At 36.2% G+C, this 19789-nt stretch overlaps 2 protein-coding genes and 1 long non-coding RNA gene across 6 annotated transcripts in view; 2 read left to right on the top strand and 1 right to left on the bottom strand.

Moving 5' to 3' along the window:
* LOC128017190 (transmembrane 4 L6 family member 5) overlaps nt 1-434 on the top strand; it is a 31512-nt gene extending 31078 nt beyond the window's left edge. For all 4 annotated transcript variants that reach the window (XM_052602447.1, XM_052602450.1, XM_052602448.1 and 1 more), the window contains one exon: nt 56-434. In XM_052602447.1, the coding sequence (XP_052458407.1) occupies nt 56-73 (18 nt within the window). In that variant the 3' untranslated portion in view covers nt 74-434. The remainder of the gene's footprint in view (nt 1-55) is intronic.
* Nucleotides 435-6785: 6351 nt separating this feature from the next.
* Nucleotides 6786-14222, top strand: LOC128017184 (uncharacterized). Its single transcript, XR_008184375.1, has 3 exons — nt 6786-6951; nt 12783-12878; nt 13118-14222. It is a non-coding gene; the product is annotated as an uncharacterized LOC128017184 (long non-coding RNA).
* A 351-nt stretch (nt 14223-14573) lies between these two features.
* Nucleotides 14574-19776, bottom strand: LOC128017179 (N6-adenosine-methyltransferase subunit METTL3-like). The gene is made up of 11 exons (XM_052602433.1): nt 19439-19776; nt 18994-19181; nt 18342-18797; nt 18087-18262; nt 17683-17896; nt 16459-16646; nt 16152-16190; nt 15945-16053; nt 15285-15350; nt 15078-15190; nt 14574-14950 (listed from the first exon to the last, which is right to left on the bottom strand). The coding sequence occupies exons 1-11, from the start codon at nt 19539-19541 to the stop codon at nt 14839-14841; spliced, it is 1764 nt and encodes a 587-aa protein (XP_052458393.1). The 5' UTR covers nt 19542-19776; the 3' UTR covers nt 14574-14838.
* Between the last annotated feature and the right edge of the window lie 13 nt (nt 19777-19789).

Raw genomic sequence — 19789 nt, 5'->3', positions numbered from 1 at the left:
ATAATGAGATGCCCTATTCATATATTGGTAATGATCTCTGTTCTCTGTACAACAGGATGAGGGAGGTCTGTAAGATCTACGGAGGAGGAAAACAACAACAAACAAATACAAAATTATTCAATGTTGAGTCCTCATAACAGGACAAGCGCTTTCATACAACACTAACAACTTGTAATCCATGTCATCCCTCAAAAGTGATGTTGTGCGTAAATGTAACCTTTTATGTAACTTTATTATGTTAAGTGCTATTGTAGCAGTACATGATAACCAAATATCAAGCTCGGTAACCTTGCTTTTATGATAGAAATTGTGTAGAAATTCTTTGTACTTTTTTTTTTTTATATATATAAACTAAGTGCATTGTGACATACAAAATCATCAGGTCCTAATGATTCAAAACAACATTCCTTCAGAATAAACATAATTTGCTAACATGTATTTAGTCTGTCATGAGCCATAAAATTTAGTTTTGTGTCATGAGTTATTAACTTGAGTATTATCTATCTTTAGAGTTGGCAATAGATGGCATGAGAAAAATATTTCCACTAGTCTACAGGTTACAGAAATACACTGAGTGCTTTCTTTTTCTGGTGTTCTTTGGCAGGAAGCATACATTTTTTTAGAGTCTGCAGTCTGCATTTGGGGTGAGACTCTGAAACCATGGGCTGTCTGTTTTCAATTTGCTTTTTGAATGGTCTGATAAAGTCACCACAGTCCTTTTTGCTTTGCTCCCTTCATCTCGACACATGTGTCATTCACTCTTTTCAATACTCACTGCTTTCACTATTGTACTCTGACACCAGAACAAACCGGATCTTGCAGCACATACAGAAAAACAGTTAGTCAAATCCCTGTTGGTGAAACCCAGACCTGCAGCTGTCAAAATATTCATACATTGAAACCAGGGAGTTTTTTTTAAGAAAAGGGGACATTTTCAAAAAGAGCAGATTCAAATTCGTTTAAAGTACCAATTAATGTCTGTATGAATTTATGAGTCTATTGACCCTTAGCCCATAATGGTTGTTACCACAGCAGCCCTCCACTCTAATTGCTAATCCTGCACAGAAACATTCATGTGAGGATAAAAGCTGCAGAATCTCAAAACAAGCTGACAGATTGCCCAGATCAAGCAAACTGATCATTGTAAACATACCATTCATATCTCAGCCACAAGAGGAGAAGCAGAAGCATGTCCTAGTACATATTATTAGATCAGTGATTCATTACCTCTAAAATCGACAAGTAACATCATAGGCGTTATTGGTTATGAATGTAGGAACTTGACACTGACTTGTGAGCTCACACACACCCATGGAGTAGTTTGTGTGGAGGGGAGGTGGATTGTTGACAGGGACAAAACTGAGGAGGTGGTGGTGGTGGTGGTGGAGGAGGGGTGGGGGGTGTAGTCTACAATTTTGAGGAGGGGATATTTTTGGTTGAGAACAGGGTATAACTGGTAAAAAGCTGGACTAGAGCAGATATTCTGTGCACTGAAGCCAAACAACAGCACACGAGTAAGTTTTGCAGCTGGCCCCAATATTATTCAAACAAAGTTTGTTTTTCTTATTCGTTTGGGGGCAAAAAGAAGTTCAAAAAAGGCTGAACGACGGTATGCTGTTTTTGAACATTCCAACACCCCCGCACTGCTGGAGGTGGGGTGTAGATAAATGTAAACATAACTCAAAATGCGTATCTAAACACAACAACGATGAAATGATGAAGTGTAGGCAATCTAGGTGTGAGACGGGAACCAATGGTCAGAATATTATAGACAAAAGAATAATGATAAGCAACAGTTCAGAGTCAAGTATCATGTTTTCAATACAAAAGAACCATAATCAGTCCTTTATGGGAAGTGTGAATGGCTCATAAACCCTATTCACACGGGATTAGTATTATCTAGGGACTTTGTGTGGTTTTGGAATTATGCTTGATTTATTTGTAACACATTAACCTCAGAACCTTTTCAGCTTTCTCTTTCTGCAAATTAGCGATAGCCTAGCGATATGATGACAACACCCCAAACACTATCAAACACTTAAACGCAGCTCTATTCTTCGCGAAAGATGGATAAAAAGGCGGACAGAAAAGAAAAAAGAAAAAAAGACATATGACCCACCAAATCCATTCCAGACCAGATCATAGAGATGCCGATTCACACGATATTAATATCATGACATCAGTGTTCGGCGAAATACGGTAGGTCCTTTGAGGGGGGATTTTTACTTTACAAATTACAGACATGACCAATTCACACAGGATTAAGATCACAGACAACATCCGCAATTATTGCAAATGACTTGAGGTCATCTGGTAATAGTAATCCCATGTAATCCCAATAGGGCTACAGTCTTTAGCATGATGTGAAAAAGAATTGGAGTCAGTTTGTTACTTTATTTAATTAAATTGGATAAATTGTTACACATTTTTATATTTTATGTGATGTCATGATTTACTTTTGATAAAAAAAAGGTTTATTATTGTGTGTTCGTTTGGCATTTCATTTATTGTATACCCTTTAAATTCACTTATTGAAAGAAAAACAGCATTTAACTGAAACACATGTATTTGGTTCTTTTAGGCTACTCTTTCTTTTCATGGCTTAGGAAAACTTTCTCTACGTCCCTTTTTGTATAACTCCAGGTCGTCGACACCAAGCTTTGTTGCAAATTCTCTCGAGGAATTAAATGCTTTCTCTTAATCTTTAATGTACGAGACGTCTCTCCGCTAGCGATCATACAGGTGTGGAAATATTTGTGCCAGCTTAGCTAATCGACACTCCAGTGTATTCATGTTGCTATGACAAGGCCGGAGATATTGTTCTCTCTTGCCTCTTGCCTGTCTTGCCTCTCTCAAATAAAATACACCAATAAAACATTTCATTCATCGGGATCAATATAGAAACTAGCTTCATTATGAAACCTATTTTTAAATGTATGCCAACTTGTCTATGGTCTATTTAAAGAGAGCACACTGAGATTAATCGGCGCAGCAACAATTTTTACCAATTTTTTATATAATATTTATAAAACATGACAGGATTTTGCTAAATAAATAATCTAGGTCATGTATAAAGTTCATACATATTTTGAAATGAACAACTATTATTAACAATATCTATGAAATTATACTTTTTCTTATTGAAGTCACGCTGAAGCGGTGTGATTTTCATAGAATTGCACCCTTTAAACTCACCTTAAAATAACATGAAATCTAAAAAAAAAAATCCAGCACTGTAGACCAGCAATAAACTGTCATTATATAAAATGTAGGGATGTAACGATTTACTCAACTCATGAGTTCATTAGATTCATGATTTTGATTTCATGTCTCTATTCACATTTTTTTTTCTTCAAAATCATATAATCTGTATAATCTCTATAAATTAAATTGTCCTTTTATTATTGCTTGGACAAAATTCTAAACGTTTCTTTGTGAATTACATAGAACACTTTAATAATATAGCACTAAGTCGTGGCCTAGTGGTAATAATATAGCACTAAGTCGTGGTCTAGTGGTGAGAGAGTTTAACTTCTAGCCCTAGGGTTGTGGGTTCAAGTGTCAGGCCGGCAATACCACGACTGAGGTGCCCTTGAGCAAGGCACTGAACCCCAAACTGCTCCCTGGGCGCCGCAGCATAATTGGCTGCCCGCTGCTCCGGGTGTGTGTTCAATGCTCTTTACTTGGCTGAATGTCACATCCCTTTCACTTTCAAAAAATATCTGCATGAGATGCAGATTCACTCTCTGCCAGCAGGTGGCGCTTAAAGTGTTTCAAGATGAGATCAGATGAAAAGTAAAAATACCATCTAAAATTTTTAATTCATATAAACTCCTACCCCAAATTGAATCGCGATTTGTTTTGCATCTCAGCCGATTAGAATAATCACATTTCTTATTGATTTTCAACCAGCTTGTGGTTAATCGTTACATCCCTAATATTATGGATGTAAAAGTACAAACCAGTAATGCCTGTGAAGTAATATGTTAGCATAGCCCACAATCTTATACAGCTAGTCAGCTAACTGTGTTCTGTAGCATCTATGCTATGCTGCTAAAACTTAGCTAAAATGCTGCTAAAACATCTTTTGGATGTAATGTAATTATTTCCCACATTCAAGTTCTAGGTTATAATATGGAAAAGTCTCAACATTAATCTCTTAATTTTACAACAAGTAGTGAAACTTACTCAAAATAAAGTCTTAAACATCTAAAAAAAAAAACAAAAAAAAAAAAACACACATTTAAGGAGCTACTCTTTTGGTGAAAGTTTTTAGACAGCTTTAAAAATGACCATCAGACAATGAGCACTTGGAGACCCATATCTCAGTGTGCAATGATCTGATTGACTTAAAACTATATAAGGGTATATAGTAATAAACATGTCAGCTGGTTAAGACATCAACTAGTAGGATAATAAATTAATTTTTCTTTTTATAATCTGATCTCAAAAATTTAATTGTGCTTGAACTTAATAGGTACATTTACCCTAATTATTTTTCTCACAATGCCACACCAAGCAGGAGAGAGTTGATTAGATTTGGCTAAATCATCAACACTAGTGAAGAACACCATGGAAAATCCATCCATGTGATTGGATTACAAAAGCAGCAACTTTTTAGAGATAAAAGTAAATCTGGTGAAGCAAAACAAATTGAGTGTATCAACAATAGACAGTTGACGGACGGAAAACTTTTGTTAACAGCTGTGATCAATGATCTGATTTTATAAACTTGGGTGTTTCTTTGTATGCCCACTATAATACATTATATGTTTGCACAGTTGCTATTCTTGTCCTGTGATATCTGATCTCAACAACACCATTTCATTAAACAGCCTGCAGTGAAAGTTTCACTTTATATGAAGTATCAGATCCCCAATCCCATTTAATGCTCTTGACCAACATTATTTTCCTTACGTGGGAGAACACGTTTTAAAAAGAGTGTTAGGGATGCCCCTTATTACTGTTTAAACAGAACAACAATATTCAAGTTATAAAGATATTTTGCTCTAAAAGCGTGGAAGGAGAGAATCAGAAATAGAATGGAACCAAGTTTCATTTTGTCTTACTAGAAAGCTAGCAAGAAACTTTTTTTCATGCAGGTCTGAGATCAGTTGTCTTCGGCTTCAGGGTTTTTGTTATAGAAAATAAAATTTGGAGTGATTCTACTTTCAGACACTATTTACCTGAGTGTGTTACTACAGGACTGCAAATTTCTTCTTTACTTTGTTCTTGTAGATGTCAAAATTATAAAAAAAAAATTATGAGTTGATAAACAGGAGAAACAGGTGAGACCAGGAGAGAAAAAAAACAAAACAAAAAACCTTGAGCATGAAAATGGCTTCATTCAGAGAGAGCAAAAAAATAAGACGGACACTTTCTGGACAGAACTTAAAAACAATGAGAAAAAAAAATGAATTGCTTGTTTTTTTGGATTGTAGGAGTATAAATTGAAAAAAGGGTTTTGGGTTCAGATAATAATATGGATCTTAATTAACTGAAAAGAAAATCCCACCGCAACGTTTTTGGGACAAACGGATTCCTGCTGTCCATTATAGATGATAAGAATTGAAAGAAATGCTGGATTTATTTATCCTTTTAACACTGTTCCTGAATCAGCCTTCAAACAAAAGAATTCAGAGCTAGGACAAACTTCAGGCTTCTCTCCGATCAGTGGCAAGTGGGTTAATGCTATTGGTGTGAAATCCCACAATTACCAGCAATGGGGGGCCTTGGCCTTCAACACAGATTGTGCAGCAGGCTTGCTGTTCAGAATTCTAATCTGTTTCTCCTTTGGAATTTGCCTCTGTAAATTTCCACTGCAAAAAAAAAAAAGAAAAAAGAAAAAAAAAACACCCTGCAAACAGACTGTCAACTAGAAAATAAAAATGAATAAGGGTGTAAATACACATTTCCTGGTATGATGTTGCTGTCACACCTTTTTCTCGGAAGTGTAGATGAGCTTTCTTTGATCTTTTACTCTTCAGAAGTTGCCAAGCTATTCAAATTCACCCTATGAAGTAGCGTCCAATGGTGCTGGAAGCCTGAATTTAAACTGGAGCCATGGGGACTTGTGGAGACTTGCCTGATGCCTAAAAGTGTAGTTCTATTAAACAAAACTGAATTGGCCAGGAGTAATGATCTAAGAGTATCTTAAACACATTATAAAACTTTGATTATGTGAAATAATAATTATATTAATAAAACAACTTCTAAACACTTTAACAATTAGGATAAATCTACAATATTAAAACATCATAATGATCTTGTGGACAAAATGTAAAGTACATCATGAGGAAAAACGAGGTTAACATTTACTAAATGGCTGAAATCTAAAGTGTTCATTGTCCTTAATCTTATATTGCAGCACACACAATTTTTCAAGAAGGGTCTGTTGCGCTCTTTCAATTGAGTTTTTCATTTGAGTCTTTCACAATCAATCCTTTAAATGTCCACTTATTAAATTAATCCAGAATGTTGTTGAATTGATCAAATAAAAAGGATTAGCATTTAAAATCTAGCAGTAGCAACATACCAAAGCCAAGATTCAAACTTATTTCAATTCCCAGTTATATAATGTGTTACATTATGGAAGTCTAAAAACTAAAAAGCTGTATGAAAATTATAAATAGTTGAATGAATTGGTCCTGAATGGTGAGAATGTTTTCCTCATGTTTCACTGGAGATGTGCCAGCACACTAGCAAGCTACTGAGTGAAAGAGAAGGAGGAGGAGGAGGAGGAGGAGGGCGTGCTGCTCAGATAAGCTATTTAAAGCTGAAACTTCTGTGTGCTCAGACCTGAAGCTTTCCATGTTGTCACAGCTGAACAGGTTCTATTATCGCAACTTACAGTGATTTGGACAACATTTCAACATTTCACAAGACACTTGGAATTTGAAGAATTATTTTGCGTGACAGTGCCAGTGTAAGTGCGTTTCAAGAGAACAAGCGGTGAGTCAATTTGAGTAACCTATTTAATATAATTTCTAAAATTTAATACTGAATTACACAAATATGCAAAATTCAAAGTAAATATTAACTCGTATAAAGGCTGTTAAACAATCTGGAGGTGTTTCAAAGTGGGAGTGTCTCATAATTTTCTTGCTACAGGCAAGAAAATGGGTTCTATGTTGTTAAAATGGTTTGTAATTTTTACAAGAAAAAGGTAAAATGCTACAGTAAAAATATGTGTTAAGTGGGAAGCTGTTAATAAAACTATATAACATACAATAATCACAATTTAACTGTAAAACTCCTTTTGTGTATGAATTACCATATAATGTACAGTTTAATCTTAAATGCTTCCAACAAGATTTTTACAGTTAAATTTTTTTAATTGTGTTTAGTACAAAATATGATTCACCTTGTAATTTACAGTGAAAGTTTATGTAGTGCTTATGTAGCCTTTTTTGCTATGTTTTATTATTATTATTTATTGTTTTGTATATGGAACGCTGCAGTGTATGTTTATTTGTTCTTGCATAAAGTCAAATTTAGTTTAATATTAAATGTAACTTTATATTTCTTATATTTATATCTATTTTAAGACTTATATGTGACCCTTGACCACAAAACCAGTCATAATTGACATAATAATCTAAATTGAGATTTATACATCATCTGAAAGCTGAATAAATAGACTTTTCTTTGATGTATTGCTTGTTAGGACCTGACAATATTGGGCCAAAAATACAACTATTTGAATATCTAGAATCTGAGGGTGCAAAAAAATCTACACACTGAGAAAATCATCTTTAAATTTCTCCTAATTAAGTTCTTAGCAATGCATAATACTAATCAAAAATTAGGTTTTGATATATTTATGGTAGGAAATTTTAATATCTTCACAGAACATGATCTTTTCTTAATATCCTAATGATTTTGGCATAAAAGAAAAATCGATAATTTTGACCATTACAATGTATTTTTTTTGGCTATTGTTAAAAAATACCCGAGCGACTTGAGACTGGTTTTGTGCTCCAGGAACACATATAGGATACCTACAGAATATTCACAGTCACAAAAATAACATCCCACATCCCTAAAAAATTTGAACAGCTTCTTTAGGCTTTTTAGGCTACAAATAAAATATTCCCTTTCTGGTGTAGCACCATAAACTTCCTGAGGGTTAAATGCATTATGAAACCAATAAATCATTCCATGTACCCTCAAACAACAAATAGCTTGTAAACTTCAGAGGGTAATTTGCACGTTAGGTTTTCATGAATCACTTGGCACAGTAGGGACAGTTCACCCAAAAATGAAAATGGCCCCATGATTTACTCACCCTCAATGCATCCTTGGTGTATATGCCTTTTCTTTCAGATCAATCCAATCGGAGTTATATTAAAAAATGTCCTGACTCTTCCAAGATTTATAATGGCAGAGAATGAGTGTTATTTTTTAACTGTTGGTAGTGGTGTTGGCCCAGTGGATAAGACACATGCCTTTGGTGTGAGAGACCTGGGTTCGAATCCACTGTGAGACACCAATGTGTCCCTGAGCAAGACACTTAACCCCTAGTTGCTACAGAGGCGTGCGACCTCAGACACATATAGCAATTGTAAGTTGCTTTGGATAAAAGCATCAGCTAAAATGAATAAATGATAAAATGAAAATGAAACGGTCCAAAAGAAGTCCAGTAAAGTGCTCCCCAGCTAAGGGGTTTTCCTTTGCTGTAAATAAAACTTGGTTCTGACGAGACTAGCATATTCTCACCAAAGCTTACGCTACGCCTATGTCGCCATTGTTGGAACACCACTCTCTCATGGCCGCCGGCTTCAACGCGTCTAATTTACTTTAATGGAATCATGTCAAGCTTTGCCAAACTGAAATGGGGGTGCGTTGCTCGCTGCATAAATTGGAAACTTTTCAACTTTTGTCACTATGATGGCTGCGGTAGCACCAAGCTTCAGAAAAACCCTTCTTTAAGCATCAACGCCGACGCCTGTGTGAACCATTAGCGGAAGCTAGAGTTTGCAGCGTATAAAGGTTTAAATATTGATATTTTTCTTACGAAAAACACAGATTTTCTTCAGGAGGATTTTATTCACCCCCTGGAGCCGTGTGGGACACCTTTTATAATGAATTAACTTTATTGGACTTCTTTTGGACTATAAAAAAATAACATCCCTTCACTGCCATTATGAAGCTTGGAAGAGCCAGGACATTGATTAATTATTAATAAGTCTTATTGGATTTGTCTGAGAGGAAAAAAAGTCATATGCAAGGATACCTTGAGGGTCAGTAAAGCATGGGATAATTTTAAGTTGTGACTAGAAGAGATACAGCTGGAAATAAACAAAAAATGACTTTTTCTACCTATTAGATTGTGTATTATTAAGGTTTACCCCTACCCCTACTATCAACCTAACCCTCACAATAATCCAAATACAGTAATTATTGTTGTTCAGCGTGACAAAAATGACACTCTATTGATGTGCACATTCCTAGTAGCCCCAGCAATTTTGCTTCTAGCCTTAACAGTAATGAAATTTTTTGGGTGAACTATCCCTTTAACATCAATGAAGGTATTGTTATGCTCAACTACTAGGGTATCTCCGTTTTCGCGTAAAGAGCTTTTCTTCTGAACTCTGGCTGATCTCTTGGGCCGAGACTTTATGTAACATACTTTTCTGTGAATGACGCATTCGGACCAACCTGCCTGTGAATGGAAATCACAAGAGATCTTTGTAAACATTCTTTCATAATTTATATGCATTTGCCTGCCCCCTTTTCCCCTGTCGCCCGAGTGGACCACAGCGTCCCCGAACATCACGTACTGCACATACACACATAGAAAGTCTCAATGGGAAAGTGCGTGTGTGTGCACACAAGCTCAGAAGTGGGGGACACTCTCAGAGTAGTAAGAAAGAAATCAAAATCATTAAACTCATTTTGAGATACTAACAATTTTTTAAAACATTAACAATTAAATTGATGAACTTCCTAAAAGAAGAGTGGTTAAAACGACTGAAAAGGCACTCAACCTATGCAGCATTGCAATTCACAGTCTGCAATTCCAGGAAAAATGCAGTGGAGCTCTAAATTAATGACAAATGAAACTGACAGCCCTGGTTTGTTTCTGATGGTGTGTTACTGAATGTGTGCATAGCCGTTATTCTCTGAAAAGAGGCTGGGGAGGAAGGTAAAATTGAATGATGTGTCGTAACTATAGATTACTTAACTGTTTTAAGTAGCAGTCCTCCGTTTACTTAACCTATAAAAGACAAAACACAGCCATACTGATACACAAACACATCTCATAGTGTTTAGTAAATGACATGGAGCGGGTCATCATGTTAGGTCACAAGTCTAGATTAAATATCCTATAAGGGTGTCGTTTGTGTGTGTGTGTGTGTGTGTGTGTGTGTGTGTGTGTGTGTGTGTGTTTGTGTCTACAAGATCTTGCTTGTAGTAAATGTATAAATGCATGTTTACAGCACTAGTAAACAACTAAGCTCTAAATCGTACACTTCTTACATAATTTCTTGCCAAAAAATTAAATTAAAAACCAATTAAAGAGGAAAGAAACCGCAACATTTTCTCTGTTCTTATGCCTCCTCATCTACTCTTTCCCAAACTAGTCTGGGCCTTTTTTCTTATGCTTTTCAACACAAAATGAACACACAGAGACAAGCACTTCGACAAAAATAATGTTTTGCTTGAGTTATGAAAATGACTGAGAGGAGAAAAGAAGCGAGAGGAATGGTTATGGATAAATATATAGCATATGATTGGCACAAGAAGTGATGGAAATGTTTGTGCGTGTGTGTGTGTGTGTGCGCGCATTTACTAGAGCCAAGGGAGAGTTAACAAGAAAAACATTTGCCTTTACTTTTCAGCATCAGTTTTGGAAAATATTTTGGACACAATGTTCTCCACAAAAGCTCTGAAGTTCTTAATATTATGCAATGACTGATGCAAACCATCTGAGGCAGTATAGAAGGCTATGAAGAGGTCATTTTTACATAATTTACAACACAAATAATTTTAGCAGCAGTCTCAAATGGTGACACTTTATGCCTGTAATGAAAAGAAGACATTTGCAGAAGCCTGAAAACTTCAAATGAAACAAACCGAGTTAAACCAAGCAGTTCTTTCTTATCACTTAGACTCTAAATAATCAAGATCTGAAGATATAAACTATAGAATGATCATAAAGCTAAAACTCTAAAATTTAAATAACATGCTGATATCTTTGCATGCAGATCTGAACCGATGTTGTCCAAAAATAAAAAAAATTCCACAATACAATGAGCTATTCCAACACTTAGAAAATTCTTAATCCATTTTATTTAAAAAAAAAAACAATTGTGGTTTTAGCTTTTAACAATCAATATTCCGAATTTTGCATGTTTTGTCCTCAGGCAAGTTTATTAAGATGAACAATAGCAGGAGAGATCTCCTCTGATTTATGAGAATTCATAACAGAAATAAAAGAGATGGGTGGCAGTGAACTTCCACATTACTGTAGCGTCTGGTGACATGGTTCTGTGACAAACATTCTTGTGTTGTGTTTTAATGTTTGACATGGATGGAAAACATGCCCTGATTTTTTTTTTTATGTTATGTAAAGCATTTCAAGCCGGACAACTATGACCTCATGACTTGTTACACAAGCTTTTAGTTTATGATGCATTCAGCTTTTATTTTTTTTTTTATATATATGAAAACTTACCTAAGAATAAACATGCAGGTCTGCCCCTAAGGTATTACATTGGTGTCTGGGGCAGACTGGATTCATAGAGCAGAACAGTGTAAAAAGCCAAGTCATTAAATATTAACCATTAACCCTGTATTATACTACAAACCAAAGGCCAAACCTGTGAGAAGGTGATAAGAGTAGCACTGGCCACTTTGACACAAAAAGCTCTTAAGAAGACATGCTTGTACAGTATTTGTCTTTGGCATCGGGTTCTAATGGAAATTAACCAAGTCGTGCACTTAGCAGAAACCACTCTTTAACCCACATACTCAACAACTGCAGGTCATGAATCACTTCGAACACGAGTTTGAATTCTACGTTTAACGTTAGCAGCTGTCCTTATATTTCTAACAGTCTCTATCGGGGAACTTTACCTGGCGTGTAATACCCAGTCACGGATTTATTATATCGAATGACTCCGTTACATCGCTATATCGGATTAGACACACACAATGGGATTATACGGTACGTTACATAAAACCCACGGTGTCAGGGACAACTAATAATCATAACAAACAGCAGCGGGCTTTACCATAAAGGGTTAACGTTAGTTCACCAAAATGGAAATTAGTCTGTTTTACTCACCCTCGAAGCATTCTAGTATATGATGTTCTTGTGGACGAATCCAGCTGGAGTTATATTAAAACTTGTCCCGGGGGTGTCTGTCTGAATAAAGGCCTCCTGCAGTGAATCCATGCGTTTTTGTAAGAAAAGTACCCATATTTTAAACGTAGCAATAAACACTTTTCTCTCACTTCCGTTAGTTGTCACCCGTGAAAGCCGTTCCAGCGGATAACTAAGATTGAATTAGAAGTACAAACCGAAGATTTCGATATACTGGTTGTCCTTTGCTAAAGTAAGGAAACTTTCCTTCTTTTGCTCCTAAAAACGCCTTCCGTGTTAGATACCGAGATAATGGGAAAAGTGTTTTATTACGTTTGAAATGTAAACTGCAACTGACGGGCATTAACAAGCGAAACTTTTGCTTGTTTTGAAAAGTTATTTAGTGTTGTTTTGATAGAGTAAAGACAGGCCAGAGTGGGGTTGTCTAACAGGTGTTTCTCTTGTCCTTTAGCGCCCCCTGCAGATATGGGTGTCAAAATGCTGCAGTGTTTTCCCTTCTACAGACGCAGCAAAGAGAGGGGCAAAAAACAGTGTCCTCCTGAGACGGGTGAGTGATGTTCTCAAACTTTTGTAACTTTTTCAGATAATTTATATTCTGGCCAAATGATAAATTGGCAGGTGACATGGTATAAAAAAATGCAGTTATATTTTTTGTAAGTGCATTAACATTTTATTTTTAGATTGTATTTATTCTATTTTTATGAAGTGTAACAGTTATTTATTTGTAAATTATCTTTGTTTTTATGAAGTGAGATTATATGATTATTTTCTTTTCTGCTTATTCAGCAGTAGCCAGTGAAGAGGTGAAACCTCGGCTATATTCCACTACCTCTTGGGGCAGTGAAGGGGACGGCAGCATTAGTCCGAGTTGCCCACAGGCCTATTTTTCCCACAAGGCTCGGCTCTCACTTCGTCACCAGATGGATAGCAACATTAATGCAGTGGATGCCACATACTAACTTTGTCTCGCAGGCGGTCTCTGGAGAATCCTTGAGAGTAAACTTTAGATTTACAGCCCAAGTCCAGTTTAAGTCCATTGTTGGAGAGTTTTTTGCCGGGAACTGGAGGATGAGCCATTGGGAGAAACAAGCAGCATGGAAGTTTGCCTCTTCTTGCATGCTTATGGACACTCACTGAAATCAGCTGTAAGCACTGTAGTAACAACATCAAGATAAGTGTCTGAATTTCTTTAATTGAACAATACAGCAATGAGTGTAAAATGGTACAGCTGAGTGTAATTTGGTGAAAGGGGATAATATTTAACACTCTTAAGAGAACAATAAGTTTACATGATAAACAATAATTGCTTTTTTTCTAGCCTATAGCTATAGCCTACAGCTATACATCCATCTGCAGTATCTGAACTGGATACTGGCTTTATCTGAGGAGACGTTGACATCATTATGCAATTGGTTTTTTTGAGCCAGATATAAATTCGTTCAGTAGGATACTTTGATGAATAGCAGTATACCTAATAAAATTAACCGTGTTTTTCCCTACTGATTATAAATTCAGTGTGTACTGTGAAGCACCTGAATGTTTTTTTATTGTACATAAATAGAAAAGTGGTTTCGAAAGCTTATTTTGTTTTCAATGTATGTGCCATTTTCTCTGCCCTGCAGCTGCATCAAGGTCCATTAACATAGTGTGCACTGCTCTAACTTTAATTAATGTTTTTGTTACGTTTAGATTTCAGGGCTTTTTGAAATATGCCCTGACCATAAAAACATTTTGCTTGAGAGATGTTTTTGAAACAGTTCTGTTAAAGATGGTTGTTTCATCGACTTTATGCAAGTTAAACATTACCAACAAATGCATTAATACGAAGACGGCCTGGTTTTTAAATCTTTATAAGGTTTTCTTATTGCATGTATAAAACCTCTCAAGTGAATGGAGATGTTTCGTGTGTTTGAAAAAACATGTTTTACATTATGTGTATCTGGACTTCTTCACATTGTTGTGTGCACATATATTAAAATGTGTGTTAGATTTGTATTTTTACACCCTAACCCAGTAAAAGAAGAGAATTCACAAGACACTGTTACACCTTTAAAGTAACAATATGAAAGAGAAGATTTTTCCTTTGTATGTTATATACGCAACTATTTGTAAATACATTTATATATAAAAAAAGTATAACATATAAAAAGACAGCAAACTAAATTACAAGAGTTAAAACAGCACATGAATGGTTGTTTTCATCGATGATTGTAAAAATAATAAATAAAAACAAAACCAAAAATGTTTTTTAAAGTACGTTTTATACTGTTCCAACAAAAATTAATTAGTCTGTACAGAAAGACAACAAAAAATGTGCTTTAGGATTTTATATATATATATATATATATATATATATATATATATATATATATATATATATATATATATATATATATTAAGTGGTATGAAAGCCTGTTCCTGAAGGAGTCATTTGAAACTATGTTTTAGTCTTGAGTCCTGTGGCAGAGTTCAACCAATAGCTGTTCATTCTCTCACTAGCCCAGTCATCACATGTTTTTAGGTTTGGAGATGACTCCGTCAGGGTAGCGCTTCTTAAAACGTGCAACTACTTCAGGGTCTAAAAGATGAATACCGTCCAATTGATTGCCAAGGGTTATCCTGGAAGATGCAAATGACAGATCCGAAAAAAACAAGCAAATTAGAAATAGAGAACTGCACATCTGATTACTTCAAAATCTACTCAGTTGATTTGGAAATCAAAAAAGTTCCTGAATTTCTGACTTACCAATTAGGCTGCACATTGTGTGGTCTCCCAAACAATTCAATCTTTCGTGTGCCTGGTGACAAACGCTCAATCATTCCATAGATTTCATCTGGTTTATGACTAGTAGAGCGGACCTTTTAGACAGATGACAGATGTTCTTTTAGTGCACTGATCATCACTGACTTCAAATTCATCACTGCTTTATCAGTTATAATGGTTATGACTGACCTCTGCCACTATAACATCACAATCAAGACCTCTGTTAAAACCTTGTGGGTTTCCTTTTACTCCCACCTGAACAAACAAACAGATAGAGAGATAGAAAGAGAATATATGTAATATATGGTTAATGCATGACAGGAAGATTAAGATTCTTTAAGATTACAAAATTCTGCATGTACTCTAACGTTCAAAAGTCTGTGGTCATTTTTCAAAATAAATGAATACTTTTATTCAGCAAGGATCCATTAATTAAAATAAAGTGACAATAAAAACGTTAACACTTAAAAAGAAACAAACAAATAAATGCTGTTTTTCTGAACCCCCTATGTTTCAAAGAATCCTGGAAAAAAAACTGCCCTACGGTTTTCACAAAAATTAAGAAGCTGTTTTCAATTGTGATAAGAACCAAATCAGCCTATTAGCATGATGGATCATGTGACACTGAATACAGCGTAAATGGCTGCTTTGCCATCTCAGGAATAAAATACATTCTAAAATTCATTAAATCAGAAAACAGTCATTTCAAAGTGTAAATTATTTCACATTAAAATTTGTTTTCAATGTATTTTTTGATCAAATATGCAGCCTTGGTGACAATAACAGACTTTTTAAAAACATCTTATCGATCCCAAACTTTCATAAACCAGTGTATATTCTCACACATACCAAGCAGTGCTCTTTGCCATGATTCAGCCAATGTCCAGTCCTTCCAGTACGAATGATTCTCTGAAGCTGGTTAGTCTTCACCCAGATAATCTCATCTACACGATCGTAGCTGATTGAGTGACAGAATACTAAAAGTTTTAGTTCACTGATTCAATTATAATTAACGAGATCACTTGCTTTACATTTTCCACATGTAAAATCACTTACCCCCATAAGCTTAGACACTCTCTGCCCAGCTCCATAGCTCTGAAGACAGAAAACAAACTATTGATGACCTGCATTTAGACTGTTGCCAAGATAGCATTACATAAACTCCTTTCAATTTTTCATATCATTTGTTCATAGATAACTTTTTTAGCAGAATGCACAATAAAAAAAAAAATTATTACAAGATGATTTTATTTTGCATGAAGTTTACAATTATCAGTGTGATAAAAGTGATGCGAAATCCTGTTACACTGAGATAAAAGGATCTCAAGAAGCTTTGTGTTAAGTCATTCCCCAGAGCCCCTACCTTCCTGTCACCCAGAGGAAGAGGAAACCGTCGTCCTGCAGAATAGGAATGTTGAGTTTCCTCATCTCATCGTCTGTGAGTGTTCCATATGGAAGCTCCATGTGAATGTCCCAAGGTGGGTCGGCCATCACCACAGCAAACTTCCCCAGGATGGACACATCCAGATAACGGATGTCACAGCAGATCCACTGAGATGTGTCAGAGGGCATATAGCTGTTATGTCTTGAAATAAAAATGCCTATCACAGTTTTACGTTTAAAATCATAAAAAGGATTTTTTTAAATATATTAACGAATAGAAGAACCGCAACAGCAAATGACAGAATGAGAAATGATTGCTCTGAAAGCAATTGCAGGTCAGAAACACATACAAAGGCCAGTTGCACCAGCTGCACCAACTATTTTTGATGTAAAGGGGCACCAAGTTACAACTTAACGCATTACAACTACATTTGCATTGCACCGTTAAACTTAGTTCAAATGTAACTCTAAGAACACACTGAATATTGAAACCGTTGGAAATTACCTCAGTAAGCTCTTGTTTAACCCGACAGTCTTCTAGAAATATGGGATAACGCTGATATTTACACTTGCTTATAATTTGAGAGAGGGAACATTATGTGAATGAATTGCTTTGTTTGCGGCTCTTCAACACAAACTCAGAGTGCATCTGTGGTCATCGGTCCATGTTGTGCATGTGAAATAAATCTTAATTAATAAACTTAATTTCTTTTTTATTCTTATTTATTATAAATCCCTTTTACGTTATTCATAAGTAAGTCATATCTTTTAACAAAGGAAATGAATTGTATTTTTAGTTACATGAGGCAAAATAAGTTCAAATCAAAGATAAACTGAAAATCATGTATCTGAAGGCTGCTATTAGATCACTGAGGGTGCACATCATATTATGTGACGAATGACTATACATTATTTCCAGAACTTACAACCTATTTGTTAAATTCTGCCTTAAGAACAAATGGTACGACTGAATAAAGTACTAAGCTAGTTTCATGCTAGCTAGTAGTTACTAAGACTTTAGTGTGTACTTTATGTTCCAGTAGGAATAAGAATGTAGGAACTGGTGCAACCTTACCCAAGAGACCATGACTAATTCTATATTCCTATATTATAGTGGTTTGGGTGAATTTCAGCTTCAAGTCAATTACTGTATATTATACCTTGACAGAAGATATGGAACATGTTTGTTCTTACGCTATTTTACCTGTGAAGGAAACAACTTGCCAACGTTGCTGTCTCCCACCGTGGAGTGGAGTCCAAGCTCAGTGGCCCCTGCCTGGGGCCCCAATGTGTCACCCTCTGCTTCAGGAGGGCTGTCAATCTCATAGTGAACATATTTACAAGTGTCCATGTGGAAACAAGTATTCAGAAAGGAGCAGTCGCCAAGGCTCTCGTCCGTGTGTTTGTTGATGATTCGCCTTAGAAGTTTAAAATAAAATGAAAAGTGTTCAGATAATATTATTATAATCAATAATAATAAAAATTATTAGTATTACAATTTATAAATGTGTAGTTATATAGTTAATTCGTTATTTTAATTGATATGCATTTTACATGGTTGCTATTTATTTTAGTTATATTTTTTAAAGTGTGTGAGTGTGAACTGACCTGAAGTGCAACTTGGTGCAGGGCTGAGGTGTGTCCCCCGACTGCACACACTCTTCTTTCGTCCCATGATCACAGAACTCCTGTACTTGAGCTCTGCCTCTAGATCGAAACTTCTCCACAATCGACTGTTCCTTTGCCGAACTGGTGTTCAACAGCTCTAGGATCTCTTGGCTCACCTGAGGCACAAGCATACATACATCAGACTCCACATTCACATAAACACACAAGAACTTTGCTGACTTGCTACTTGGATACCTTTTTGCTTTGCTGTTCCTTAGTGGACTGCTGGCTCAGTAGACTCTCAATTTCCATGTCCAGATGAGATGCTTGCACCTTACTGTTCCGCCCTTTTTTCTCAGGTCCATCCCCTCCAACCCCAGAGGATCCAGAAAGCTGCGAGTTTGAGGCAGGACCCAGTGAGGCAGAGCATTTCTTAGGAGGTGAAGATGGTGCTTGAAGCAAAGGGGAGGAGCCTGGGGCTCTTTTTTGATGGACGATGTCATCTCCTTTTCTTTTAATGGCAGTTCTCTGTGGCTGGGCTGTGCTGCCAATCATAGGCCATAGTTTGGTGTGGTCGACTGAAGTGACAAGGGTGGAGGAGGAAGAGGACGTGGAGGCAGTGATGGAGGGCTGCCGAACTTCAATAAGTTCTTGGGCAGAAAATTTGAGGAGGAGACTTTGGATGCAGGCATGGGAAACTGCAGACTCGGACTGAGTCAAAATTGCAAATGAAGGAGAGTGAGAAAGACAGAAAGACAAAAACATAGATGTGAGTGTTTCTAGAGTAATCACAATAGCTTTTTATGATTCACATAATCCATGTACTTTTTTAAAAACGTTACTATTTTTGAGTACACATCCAGGTATTTTGACTGGCTGTGTACACAAGCATGCACACAGGTCTTACTGTGTTTAACTGGTTGGTGATGGCTAGGGAATCAATTGGCAGAGAAAGACTTAGTTCAGACAGGTATCCCAGCAGCCTCTTCTCTAGTTCTGGGTCTGGGGGCTGCTCAATTTCTACTTGTGGAGGACTCTGTAGCGCCGGTCCAGGGCTGTCACTCCTTGTGGATCCACCCTCAACACCTCCAATCTCTGTTAAAAACAAGATCTAATACAGCAGGTGGCACTACAGACCCTCTAAACTCACTATTGCAACAACAACAATGCCACACTTCTGACAGAATGGTGTGTGTGGTCTCTATATTCAGGATTTGATATCAAGCAAATAAAACTGACTGTAGGATCAACATGGCTTGCAATGGAGCTTCTCATTACATTTTAAATCAAATGCTATTTAAGGCACAGTTAATAGTTCTGCAGATCTCACAGCATGTATTTTCTCAACGCACCGATGCCCAGTTGAGTTGTGTCTTTTCTTCTCCTCTGCAGCCTCTCTCGCAGTGAATCCAGCTGCTTTTTGTGCGCCTGGATGTGACTCCATGTATCCGACATGGCTTAAATTAAACTAGATAATCAGTAAAACATTAAAAAGACCGGACAAATGAAACAGACTTTTCATAAAGCTCAGTGAGTGTACTCACAACACGCAGCTAAACGGGTTGATTTCAAAATAAAAGACCCTGAAATCCCAATAATATACATTTTAGCATTGTTCAGTTTCAAAATGGCACTTAGACACATATGAACGGTTTACTTTATTGGCCTTAATTTAAAATTACATAATATATGAAATAAAAATA

Source organism: Carassius gibelio, chromosome A7 (genome assembly GCF_023724105.1).
Source record: "Carassius gibelio isolate Cgi1373 ecotype wild population from Czech Republic chromosome A7, carGib1.2-hapl.c, whole genome shotgun sequence".
Classification (NCBI taxonomy): domain Eukaryota; kingdom Metazoa; phylum Chordata; class Actinopteri; order Cypriniformes; family Cyprinidae; genus Carassius; species Carassius gibelio.
Note: the sequence above shows the minus strand (reverse complement) of the source record. Positions and strands in the feature narration are given on the sequence as shown.